Here is a 13,796-nt window from a genome sequence, read left to right on the forward strand (position 1 = left end):
TAAACTGTTTTAATACACACCTTCCAGCCAATCAGAATCAAGTATTCAGACAGACCATTGTATATGTATAAGAGGGATTCTGGTAATGCATCGTTTCTTTTTAGCATTTCATATGTAAATGTATGAACTGTAATCTATTCTATAACAAGAAGCTTGCTCATTTAGTCCCTTTAAGCCATGTGGGGTTTCTTGACTGAGCTGAGAGACACTTTAAAGAGAAACAGATGTTGTTCCTCCACTGTGTGTCATGTCACTATTCCTAACATGCTAATGAGCTCTAGTGTATTCACGAAAAGGTATAATGCAGTACGAGACAAGATATTTATGTTCATAAGCTCGTGCAGATTGCATTCATCAAAAAACTTGTAAATGTGCTGGTGCTTTTTTCCATTGTAAGTCATCTTTATCTTTAAAAAGAAAAATCCATTTCCACCAAAGGGATCGTGATCCACAGGTTAATAGCAAAACCTGCTGTAACTCATAATGTTGAAACAATAACCTTTTGATATCTTTAAATCAACGCTATCAAACCGTGCTATCACATCGCTGGTGTGTTATTGCTTCCTGGTGAGCTCTTATTGCCTCTGACTGTTTTCCACTGCATCTGTGAGGTCTCGTTTTCCCTTTGTTTGTGATTTCTTTTCATTAACCTTAGCTAGAAAATAGCAATAATTCACTGTGACATTTTGCATGACCTTCAGGGTGTCGTGGTTTCCGCAATACTAGCACTAAACCGCAGCAGTATGACTTTTGTGTAAAAAAAAAAAAAAGAAAAAAAAAGATTAATTCTAAAATGCTGCAAGAGAATAGTTACAGGTTCATGTTCGCCCCCAAACTTGCAAGAAACTATGAAATTTCCTGAGGACAAAAGAGCCTCCAAATTTAATCTATTAGCATGACAGAGCAATCTGTGCCAGGACAAACTTCTTTTGCAATTTTTCAAAGCTAAAAGCTAAATGAAAAATGGGTTTTCTTCTCCGGTGTATCAAAGAGACAATGATGTATTGGATGGGGTTCAAGCGTCAGGGTTTTTGCGGCGAACGTTTCTCACGCTCTTTGTTTCTGCTCACAGCGTTCCCAACCTGCGAAGCTCTCAGCCAGTTCAGCTGCGCTAATGGGAGGTGCATTAGCATGAATTGGCATTGTGACTCAGGTAAGTGTATCCAGAAGTAAGAAAATACTTTACCATTTGCTTTACTTGCTCTTCCATTTGGCACTATGATATATTAGCCTATATTCTTGGGAGCTGATAAAAGAAAGCCTAGCACTTTAATTCAATTAAGACCATTGATCCTACTGTCCAGTCTTTTTTGTTGCACAAGAAATGCATCACATTAATAACCATTAAATATTCACAGATTGTTTTATATGAAATATCTCCATTTCAGATCAAGGAGAGTGTAAAATACTGACCTCTATAATTAATTGCCGGCCCTCAAGGTCTGCAATACGTTATTGCCTGAGTGTGGCACTCAATCAACAACAATAAAACCTCCTTGTTTTATATGTGTTTTTCTTATTTCTTTCGCTTTCCCTCTTTTTTTCTTTTGTTTCTTAAATGTGATCATTCAGCCAAGGTCAGCATATGGCAGTATTTCTTATCCAGGGTCAGGGCCTTCAGATACCTTGCTGATTTTTCAGTACAAAATGAGGCTTGGCGTAATTCAATGCCCTGAAGACTCTTGTCTGAAAAGCTCCTGTGGTGCTGTCCTCAGTTTTTGTCATTTTAGTTCTTAGTATTGTGCAACAAACCATGAGGCACAACAGGGTTAAAGATCCCCTTAAGGAAAATGTCCCATTTTCTGGTACCAAAGTGTATGATGATCTTAAAATCTATTTATTTTTATTGTATTTTGATGGAGCAACACAGTTTGTGAGACAATACTTGTTTTAAAAAAAGCCCAACCTTATACATTGCTGTTCAAAAGTTAAAGTAAGTATTATTATTATTATTATTAGTAGTAGTAGTAGTAGTAGTAGTAGTATTTACGAAATTAACACTTTTATTTAGCATGGAAGCATTTAAATGTATCAAAAGTGACAGTGAAGACATTTATAATGTTGCAAACAATTTTTATTTCAAATGTGATGTTCTTTTGAACTTTACATTCATAAATCCCCCCCAAAAAACATATGGTTTCCACAAAAATATTAACTAGCACAACTGTTTTCTACATTGATATTAAAAATAAATGTTTCTTGAGCAGCAAAACAGCATATTAGAATGATTTCTGAAGGAGCATGTGACACTGAAGAGTGGAGAAAAAAAAGACAAAATTACAGGAATACATTTAAAAAAAAATGTATATAGAAATTTAAAAAAATGATATGTATTTTTGATTATAAAAAATGCAGCCTTGGTGAGAAAAAGAGACTTCTTTCATAAACAATAAAAAAAAAAATCTTACCAACCCTTAAACATTTGAATGATAGATTATGTGGACACCATACTGTCAAAAGTTCTCTATTGCAAGTAATTGGGATATTAATTGTGCATGACTGTACTTTGTGTATTTGTGATTGTAGATGATGATTGTGGCGACAACAGTGATGAAGCAGGCTGCATTCACTCCTGTGCTAATGGCCAGTATAAGTGCACCAGCGGCAGATGTATCCCAGACCACTGGGCCTGCGACGGGGACAATGACTGCGGGGACTTCAGTGATGAAAATGTGACTTGTGCTGGTGTTGCCCCTGGTAGGACATCACCTCTCTTTTTGCCCATTTTATAGGGTCCTTTGGGATGTGCATTTAGGTAATTTTGTGCTCGCGGGATGATTCCTGTAAAATCAAGCTCTGTCTGCACTTTGGTTGGCTGAGGTATGCATGTGTCAGACGGATATATTTTGCTCTGTGAGATAAAAAATTTTTTAAGTTCTCAAACCTGTATGAAGACCCCTGCATTTTGTTCCATTTGATCATCTACACGCCGTCTAGATTTGATTACAGGGGCGTCACTAGGCCCTTTTTATGGGGGCTTCAGCCCCCTAAACTTCTGCCCAGCCCCCCTAAAAAATATTTGATTAATACATTTTTGATCGCTTCAGTCCCCTTTAAAAAAAACTCATTTGAAACGGCGGCAAGCTATAAAACCGTGCCATATGCATGTTACTGGATGAATGAATGAAACTAGTTAATAATGAGCATTAGACCATAAACTAAACTTTTTTTTTTTTTTTATCATACCCTCATTGGGGGCTGAGCCCCCCTAAAATGAAAATCCTAGAATTGCCCCTGTTTGATTATATTAGATATTGACATTGTGCAAAAATACTGTGCCTGTAAAATATAGGTAGCATCTAATCAGAAGTGCAAATATTAATATAGCATATAAATGAATGATAATAAACTGCAAATGAGGTGTAAATGGCATTATAGTACTCAGCAAATGATCTGAGTGAAAATCATCATGTGCAGCGTCTGTGTACCATCGCTGTCCAAATTGTAATCAAGACCATGAGATGGAGATATTGCCCAATTTGCCATCGTAACCAAATTGAACAATGAAAAAAAAAAAGTGTTGTATTTGAAAATTCTGAAAAATTGTCTTTACATCAATCATTGCTGTCATTTCTGAGTACTCGGGTACTTAGTTACAGTGTATGCCATATAAACACATCAGAGTAATCAAAGAGCGTTTAGAGAGGTCGAAATTCCCTGTTACGTTGATTAAAAACGCATTTGTGTTCGTTTCTGTACATGACCAACTTAACCAACCTACGCAGTGGTTTCCAGAGAATCTGTTTAACACGACTAATTAGCAGACTAACAAAGAGCCGAACGATAGCGATCAAGTCAGTGTTGCTTGTAATTGCCTTGGTGCGATGTCCCTAATTTGGGGAACACAAGTTTAAAACTTTCTCTCTTTTCATACACTTGACAGATCTAATCTTATCTGAGCTCACTAGGGAACCACCTTACAGATTTGAATCTTTTAATCTGCTGTAATTACCTCTGAAAGCTGAGGCCAAGTCCTTCAATGCTTTCAGCTCACCAGCTTGTCACAGAAATGTTGGAGCCATTCATCAAACTGGCTCCTGACAGAGGTTCTCGGCTCCTGTCCGTCTCTGAGGGTTTGTCCGGCTCATGTCCTTCCAGTGCAGGGCTCAGATCACTGTATAACACGTGCTCTGTATGTGTAAAGTGGAGGATACCTTGGTAACTCTCAGCATTAGCCTTAAGCAAAGCAGGGGGGGCCCTTTAGTCTTTAAGGGTTCGTAATGTTACCAGCTGTCTTTTTCAGGAGGCCATTTGTTTTGTTTGATGGCAGTCTGGGGATTGAGGTAGGTTTTGTGTATACATTTGTTTTTGGAGTATGTATTTAATTCCTGTCAATAGTCAGGGTTCAGAATGAATCAGAAACTGATATTGCAGGCTACAGTAAAGAAGCCTTTTCTTTTGTGCTTGTCCTAAGAAATTCTCGCCCCTGTCCTTTTCGTTGAAAGCGCTTTAAGTATCACTTTAAGTATTTTCCAGGGTCGGAGAGAATATTTAAATATGTATTAATGTGACAAGAAAAAATATTGAAGTATATTTGATACATCTCAGCCTATTTAACATTATTAAGGCTAGCTGAAGTAATTTGAACTGAAAGCAAAGTAAAAAAAAAAAAAAAACGCTTATGAAACCTTACTTTCTTCATTTTTTTAAAAACCTTTCTGTTTCTAATACATTCTTAATGGTTCCATAAATGAGTCAAATATTAATTATTAATTCAATATTGTTAGAAAGGCGTTCTTTCATTCCTAATTGATGAAATAATTTCAATATTGTGTTTATTAGAAGCAGCATAAAGTCAATAATTGACTTTACATCTTACAATTAGCTGTATGTGTTTGAATCACTGAACAGATTCAGAGTCATTTGTTTTATTGACTTAAAAGAACAGACTTATTTGTGCTGTGTTGGATTATGAATTTAAAAATCTTATAGTCAAGTAACAACAGCACCAGCTAAATGTTTGTTTAAGTGCCCATAGACTTCAAATTTGACAATTATTGTTTTGTATGCAATATTGCAGTATTTATTATAATAATTTATCTATGCACATAATTTTTTTTTCTTTTTTTTTTCTGTGCCCTCATAATGGTTAATCGAAATTACTTGTCCCACTTGCAGCGACTTCTGTTCTCTGATGATGTTTTTAGCACAAGGGTGGGAAAACCTGTCCTATAGCAAACCAGGGTCCAATGAGCCAATCAATTCCCGATGGACAAAATTAAGTCCCGTCCTACATTTTTTTTTCATTCGACTAGATGTTTCACTCTTATATAGTGAGATGTTCGATTCTACAGCTGGAATTGGACTATACTGGTCATGGTGGTGTATGTTTGATTCACTAAAAAGTACTGAGTCATTAAAGTCATTGTTCAGAACTGGAATTCACTGGTTAAAAACATCCAACTCATTAAAGTCATTGTTTGGAACTGGACTACACTGTTCATGCTGTAAGTGTTTAATTCACTAAAAAGATCTGACTCATTAGTGTCATTGTTTCAGGAATTGGACTACTCTGGTCACGCTGTATGTGTTTGATTCACTGAAAAGTAGCAACTCATTAGAGTCATTCAGGAATTGGAGCACCTCAGGCTCAATCTTCTTTTCTTTCTTTTTTTTTGGTCATGTCCAGCGTTGCCTCCTGTGGAGTGCAGTGGAGAGGAGTTTCACTGTCGTGCTGATGGGACCTGCATCCCTGAGCGCTGGCGCTGCGATGGGGATAAAGACTGTGAAGACGGAAGTGATGAAACCAACTGCAAGGGCGTTAAGAGAATATGTGACCCCCAGGCAAAGTTTACCTGCAAAAGCTCAGGTAAGCCTGCCAGGTGTTTCTCAGTACCAGTAAGTCTGCTCTGACCTCCATTTTTTTTTGAACACTGACCTACTGCTATATTTTCCTCTTGTGTTCAATATAACATATATCAAATGTATTAAATTCTATGAAGCAGTGGGTAATATTTGATGCCATGATGTCATCCTTAAGCTTTCAGTTATCTTTGCCTCTTGCAAATTGAGTCGGATGATAAATCCAGCCTGTTTTTCGTTACATGGTGCAATCCTTTGCAATGTTAGAATTTGTATTTATCCAGAACGACTGAGATGAATGGTGTAACTTGTGAGCTTGAATGGTTTGTACTTCACAGTGATTTCTATTTTGGTAGCAAAGCCATTATTCCATGTTCAGTGTTAGCTATTATGTAAAACTAAAAAGGTGAGATATGCAATTTCTGTGCCACTGCCCACTAGCTTTGACGAATGGAAAATTACATCTCAAGGTTTTCCAAACGTTCATCAATCTGCTATTGGTCGGTCAAACAGACAGTCCCGCTCTTAAGTCACACCTTTGGTTGAGCCAATGTTGCTGTGTTGGAACAAACGTTTTTCTAAAACAGTGTTTACACTTTTCTTGAAATAAACCTATGAATATTGTAGCTTGCTTGCAATCTTTTCAGCAGATAAAGCTGCAGAACATGTTGAATGCATTGGGGTGGAAAAATGTCACATCTCACCTCTACACAAAAATGATTACATTCAGTGTTTCCTTTGAACATATTTTGCTGTAATTTGTATCATCACAGTTTTTTTTCTCCACTCAGACCATAGTGAAATCAATCAACATGGGGCTTTTTTGATGTAGCAGTCGCCCTAATTGTAAATGATTGCCTTGAAAAGACATCTAGAGCCAAACCATAAAAGAGCTCAAGAATTGTTCGTTGTTTTGTTCCTATCCCTTTTGATGTAAAGAATGTGCTAAAATGCAAAGTACACCCTTTCCGGACCACTGCACTGCAGACCGAATGCCAAATCCCATATCATTTTGACAGGCTCAGAAAGTGTGTTCAACTGTTTATTTGATCATAAAGGTAGACTGAACACAAGGAAACCTGACTGTTTTTAAAACCTGGGTTGCACAGTGTAAAAGTTTAAAAGTGTGTGGTTAGTTTTAAGATTGTTTTTATTTTTTTATTAAAGTCCCCCTGTAGTCAATCATTTTATCCCTTAATTCTTTGATCACCAAAATGGCATATTTAAATTCGTTTTTTTCTTTTTTTCCTGTGAAAAAAATGCCTTAAATAGCTTGAATGTAACTCTACATTTCTACGTTCCTTTTTGCAATCTCAGAGTCATCTAAAAATCTGTATTCTTAGAAACGCTTTGAACCAGTGGAGAAACGCATGTAATTCATCATTACATCAAAAAATATACATAATTCACCCACTATTGCTAAATGTACCCAATTTTTCATATCAACAGAAAAAATATACTGGGATAACCTGGCTTCTCTTGAGACTCCCCTGCTCAGCAGTTAATGATATGCTAAAGCCCTGACACACGTTGACGTGATTGGTTACAAGGTAGTTTGTGACGTAAGAAACACCGGCAATTTGAGACTGTCTTTTTTTCACTTCAGTTTTAAGGAGAAAATTGTGTTGGCTTATGAATTTGCACATGGTTTGTCTTAAAGCATATAAACACCACAGACAAAAACAACATTAAAAACTTGAATTCCAGGGGGTCTTTAAATGAAAAATTATATTTTACAAATATATTCAAATAGAAAACATTACTGTTTTTACTGTATTTTTGATCAAATAAATGCAGCCTTTGTGAGACTTTTTTCAAAAACATAAAAATATCTAACCAACCCCAAACTTTTGAACGGTAATGTACTGTATGTTTCATAATAAAATGTTTAAATAAGTGTTGCCGTTTTGATAAAATGAGTCTCTGTGGATTAAATGAGCTGACACTTGCTAAAAGCTTCTGTCTGCATCTGACGTCACCACAGCTTGACGTTCCGCCACCTTTTAAAATTTACACTGATTTATCTTCATCTTCAACTACAAACAACAATTTAAGGCTGACAGCTTGATTTAAGAGGTCTGACTGAATGTTGTGTCCCAAGGGAAGTGTATCAGCAAGAGCTGGGTGTGTGATGGTGACAACGACTGTGAAGACCACTCAGATGAAGAATCATGTGAGTCCTCCATCTGTAAGCCCCCTACTCAGCCCTGTGCGAATGACTCCAGCACCTGCCTGCCTCCCAGCAAGATCTGTGACGGGAGAAATGACTGTGCTGACCATTCAGATGAGGGCCCTTTCTGTGGTGAGTGCGTGCGAGGCTTTGATTAGAGCCTCATCGGCTGTTCTGTCCCAAGATTTGATAATAAAAAAAAGATCATTTCAACTCTAAATTAGGATTGGATGAGGCATGTTTGAAGGAACCTGTGACTGGCAGATTATTCATTAATGTGCATGGGTTGCTTGGCAACTGTAAATAGACTACACTAATGACCTCTATTTTTTCTTTGCAGAAGATTTATTAATTGTTTTAGTAATTTTGGAAGTTCTAGTATGTGGATATATTCCTGGAAAAGAAAGACTGTACATTTTAAATGTGAATGTCCGCTTAAAGTTCATTTTGTCCGCAGAGCTAACAGACATGGTCTTAAAGCCACAAAACTTTGATTTTTTGAATTCATTCGGCCTTTAATCAATGCAAGTGTCGCAGTGCATATTTATCACTGGGTCCATAATGCTTGTGTTCACATCCTTATTCACTGTACACCCTGTGACTAACGCTAATTGAAAACTGCTATGGTATTACGTGAGGTCTGGTGCATTCTGCAAGAAATGTTGGATGGATTGAATTAGAATTAGTCATGCAGAGTAGGTCTATCAATACACAGGAAGCCAAACCATGAAAAAAAAAGGCAACTAACCAATGAGAATAAAATACCTGAGGAGTATAGATTTGGATTCATTCACTTGAGCAAATCAATATGTATTGTGTTTACCTCTCCATGGGTAAAAATATTTTGATAATACTGTGCCTACACAGTCGGCATGTCTCTCAGGGCTACTTGAATCTCTTTAAGTTGCATCCTTGAGTGAGTGTAATGGAAAGCCTGCACATGCTCTGTAAACTACAGACACAGGGAAAAAGAAGTCCCGTCTGAATCAGAGCTAAACATGAGGATCTGTTTGCCTGTGAAGCCTTCACTGGGGAAAGTGTCTCCTGAGAGTCACCGATGTATAATTCTCAGAAATGCGACTAGACAAACATTTCAGTGACTTTCAGTGCATTGCCAGCACTCGCCCATGGGAGCCCACCGCTCATGTTCTGAGGAAGATGTGTATTATCTGTCTGACTAGACCTGCTTTTGGCTTGGGCCTCTCATTGCCAATTAGATGGTGCCAATGGACCTTGAGTGGGTTGACTGACTCAGACCAGCGCAGCAGGACTCAATGCCATTTGTAACCTTTGGGAAGCAGCTATTCTTCACCTCCAGATAGACTTCAGGGTCCCCTGTGAAGAAAATTCAATTCTCTCTTACGGCCACAGAGGGGATCATCATAATCAGTAGAGGCAAAGAGACCTTGGAAAGTGTCATTTTCAACAAGCTGTGTTTTCCCTCCCCTTTGTCTTTCTCTCTTAAAAAGGACCAGGTGCTTCTATGAAAGGAAAAGGCTTATCTATTAGAGATGAGAGACTAAGAGTACCGGCGTTTGTCTGATCCGTTCTGAAAAGAGATGATATATCCGAGACCCAGTTTGCATTTCTTTTAAACTCAAGAAAAAGGCATTTTCCACCTTGAATGAGTTTGTTTGGCCTGCATAGCATGTGGAGTCGGTTATAATTCAGACCTGTGGTTTCTCGTTGTATCTGCCTCATGAATAATGTAATTACTTGCATAACTTCTTTTTTTTTTTTACACTCTGCTGGTGATGTTGATTTGGTCAGTGTTATGGCATAATGGCCTAGTCAAGAAAGACACACCGAAACTTTTGAGGTGAAGAGCGATAAGCTTCTAGTCTTGTGCAAATGTTCAATCCAAACCAAACCTTCTATGTTTCAGTTCACACCTTGAATCTCATATGCCAGCAAACATGGCTTCAAATCACCAGCTTTTCAAACTGAATCTCTTTTTGCCTTCACTCATTCTGTTCTTGTCTGTTCCAGAGAAATGTTTGCAAGGTAATGGGGGTTGCAGTCACCAGTGTGCAGTGATCCCCAGCAAAGGGGTGGTGTGTTCATGTCCCACCGGACTCCATCTAGGCTCTGACAACCAAACATGCGAGACAGTGGACTATTGCTCTGCTCACCTAAAGTGTAGTCAGATATGCGAACAGCATAAGACCACTGTCAAGTGCTCCTGTTATCTCGGCTGGAGCCTTGATCCAGATGGAGAGAGCTGCCACAGCACAGGTATTTAAATTCCTGGACTTACAGATTACCATAGAAATGTAGTAAGTGATTCACCAGTCCCCTATATATATATATATATATATATATATATAAATATATACTTTATATATTAGGGGTTGCACAGACCAGTCGACTTTAATGCTCTGCCATGACGCTTTAAGCTTGACGTCGAATAGTCACTTGTCATGGCCTATAGAGGGTGCAACAGAAAATAAATCTTTGAAGTCAAAATGTTAAAATGACAAATAAATTCATACTCCGAGAGCGCCCCACAAGGCATGTTTGATTATACCATCTCGATGCTCAACCGGGAGAATGCAAATTTTTAAAAGATTATTGTACACGCAAGTTAATCGTCGTTCTAAACGAATGCGCTGCTGCATTTTAACGCACACATATAGCTTGCACATCACGCGCACAATCATTCAGTAGCGCAGAAATGTATTGTCAAAACTGTTCTGTGATAAAAGTTCTAGCATATATTTCTTAGTAACTAAAACCCGCAGCTTCACTATTAGTAGAGAGACGCTTCTTATTTGTATCTTATTTAGAACGAGCTGAAATCTGTGAGAACTATAGCGACCCAAAGACAAAAGAACTGATAAAAATAAGCTGTTCTGTAGGAGTAATAGCCCTGTGGGCAGCGCTGTTGTTATACGCCATAGCTGTGCACAAGGCAACCCGTGTTCGAGTCTCAGCTTGAGGTTCAGGCTTATTTGTTCATTAATGACGTCACCAGCGACTAGTCGATGTCGACTCGACTTTCATCACATAAATGTCGACTTTAAAAAATCTGAAGTCGTTCAACCCCTAATCTATAAACATTTTTCAAATACAAGCTATAAAAAAATGGTGGTGTTGTGTAAGGAACAGACTGACATTTGAGTATCTCAAGAAAGTAGCAGTATTGATATAGACTAATTATGATTCTCAGTGAAATAACTGCACTGTGCATTTCTGTCTGCCCATAGTGGATCTGTCCACGGTACACAGCAATAAGAGCTACTGTAATACAATGACAGCGGGATACACAGACAGGAGCTTCCCATTGAGAAGCTAATGTCTTTATTGCAGCATGCCTGCCAAATGCTTTTAAATTGTCTCAGGGAATCTGAATTTAGGTCATTAGTCAGAATATGACAACAAGCATCTGTGTGGTATTTTATGGACTTAGTGTCATGTATAGCTCTTGAGAGTAAGTTCTTGTTCTAGTAGACAGCCACATTTATAGCTCTCAGTGGGCATCTCCAATTTTTTTTTTTTTTTTTTTTTTTTTTTTTTTTTTTTCTCTAAGAGAAGACAATCTTCTCTTAGTTTTTTTGTTTTTGTTTGTTTTGGTAGGGGTGATGTTGCCTAGTAGATACAGAGCTGGACTGGAAACTTTTTTAAATATTCAATATAAACTCTATATAATAATATAATATTTATATATATATCTATCCATATCTATCTATCTATCTATCTATCTATCTATATATATATATATATATATATATATTTATATGCCTCAAAAGACCTGAATCTTTTAAGGCCCATTTCACCTGCTGCACTTTTTGATCCACATATGAGGGTTTCATTTTTGTTTTTTGTCAATTGTAAAACACCTTTATTCTAAGGTTTCTCTAGAAGAACTGTTCCTGTAAATGTCTTTGATTAAAAATATCAGCTACAAGACTAATTAGTGGTTCTGTATAGAAAAATGTGCATGGCTGACACTTCAACACAAAGCGCAATGCTCTTGTAACCTCTAATGCACAGGTGTGGTGTGTTAATAATCAATTTGTTTCTTCTCCAAGATCCCTTTGAGGCTTTTGTTATCTTCTCTATCCGGCATGAGATCAGACGAATCGACCTTCATAAACGTGACTACAGCCTGCTCGTGCCCGGCCTACGGAACACCATCGCTCTCGACTTCCACTTCAACCGCAGTTTGCTTTACTGGACCGACGTGGTGGAGGATAAGATCTATCGGGGAAAGCTCTCAGAGACCGGAGGTAATGAACACCCAAATTGATGTCCCATTCCCTCTTGGTCTTTGTTTAACCTAAGCTTTAGTTAGAGCAGATATTCTGTTTCCCAATTCCTAGTACACAGATCACGTCCCCAGAATAGTAACGCAATACAGTATGCATTGTGCGTACAATGGCTCTTTGAATGAAGCAGAAAAACTCTGAATACCCTTGTATTGTTTTGAAGACTATTTTGAAGCTGCATTAAGCACACATCTGAGTCTCTCTCTCAGAGGAGCAGGCCCCCAGTGCAGCTATTGCTCTCTCCTTTTGTTAGAATTCCATAAAGCTCTCCACAGCTGAGAATAATTGCAAACAGCTATATTATAGATAGCTGAAAAAAACGTGTTTACTACTGAGGTAAAACTTTCTTTTTTTTAAAACAGTGTTTTCTTTTCCTGAGTTTTTTTTATTTTCAGAAACCCTGTTAAAAAGACTAGCAAATATTGCGTTTTGGATGCTGATAAGGATGTTGGTATGCTGGTGTCCATAGCAGGTTTCTTAAAGGAATAGTTCAGCCAAAAATAAAAATATTTTTGAAGAAAGGTTGACTTTCAGTGTATGAACCTTGTTTTGTTTTATTTCATAGAAGTCATACAAGTTTGGAACCAGTGTTAATTAAGTATTATTTAGAATGAACATTATTATTATTATTATTATTAATAATATTATTATTAGTATATTTTCAGCAGGGTATTCCAGAAAGCAAAGTTAACTTACCATCAACATATACCCTGATCTCTCGGTTGATTAACCCGAACCTTGCTTACTTGAGGTTTGCAGGTTTCAAAAGTCTGGACTAAGTTCAGTCAACCCGGAGAATGAAACACAGGCGTTCCACTTCATGAAGTGGACGAGGGAAGTTTATTTGGACAGACCCTCATCCCCTCGATTTTGACCGTGGGAGCGAGTCTACTCCGATATACACTTCAAGCAGCTCTATATCCCACAATTCAACTTGTGGCATCACAGCAGATCACGCTTACCTGAAGTGTATGATATATTAAATGTTTTGATAATTAATCGCATAATAGGGTATAATATATATATCATGTTGAGAGATTTAATCGCATGATACTTGTAGCTACCTTATGTTCACAGTCAAAGTTGATAAAAAAATATATATATATTTTTCGTTTGTGTAATTTTATTTTTCTCCAACATTTACCTATAGGATTTTATATATTTTCCCCAACTATATATGGTGCATGAAACAAATTCACAATAAAAAGGGCTTTAAATAATAAATAAGCTCCATAGTGAATTCCAAATGATCAAGGGCTTAGTGTGTTTCATTTAAACATTATGCACTAGTTCCACCAGTAGTGGGTACTCGTGCAACGTAAGCAATGACGCACATCCGTGTAAACGAGACGGAGGGAAGTTAGCGAGTAAAGGGCATAAAAATGTGGAGTGGAACGCAACCTAAGAAGCGCACCATACTTCTTCTTCTTTTGTTTAATGATGATTTACATTCTTAGTGCATATCGCCACCTACATAGCGGTTGTGTAATAACTTTTTTATCTTATCTTTTAATCTTTAATCAGTTTCTTTATTACTGTGAACAATAATTATATTG

The 13,796-nt window shown here is 37.4% G+C and overlaps 1 protein-coding gene across 5 annotated transcripts in view; it reads left to right on the forward strand.

Moving 5' to 3' along the window:
• Nucleotides 1–13,796, forward strand: part of lrp1bb (low density lipoprotein receptor-related protein 1Bb) — a 295,311-nt gene that overhangs the window by 184,803 nt on the left and 96,712 nt on the right. For all 5 annotated transcript variants that reach the window (XR_014207575.1, XM_082175929.1, XM_082175930.1 and 2 more), the window contains 6 exons: nt 1,073–1,153; nt 2,527–2,697; nt 5,630–5,809; nt 7,904–8,104; nt 9,962–10,207; nt 12,004–12,201. Coding sequence is in view for 4 of the 5 variants with exons in the window: in XM_082175929.1 (XP_082032055.1) it covers nt 1,073–1,153; nt 2,527–2,697; nt 5,630–5,809; nt 7,904–8,104; nt 9,962–10,207; nt 12,004–12,201 (1,077 nt within the window). In the remaining variant the exon portion in view is untranslated. The remainder of the gene's footprint in view (nt 1–1,072; nt 1,154–2,526; nt 2,698–5,629; nt 5,810–7,903; nt 8,105–9,961; nt 10,208–12,003; nt 12,202–13,796) is intronic.

Source organism: Leuciscus leuciscus, assembly GCF_965113295.1.
Source record: "Leuciscus leuciscus genome assembly, chromosome: 7".
NCBI lineage: Eukaryota > Metazoa > Chordata > Actinopteri > Cypriniformes > Leuciscidae > Leuciscus > Leuciscus leuciscus.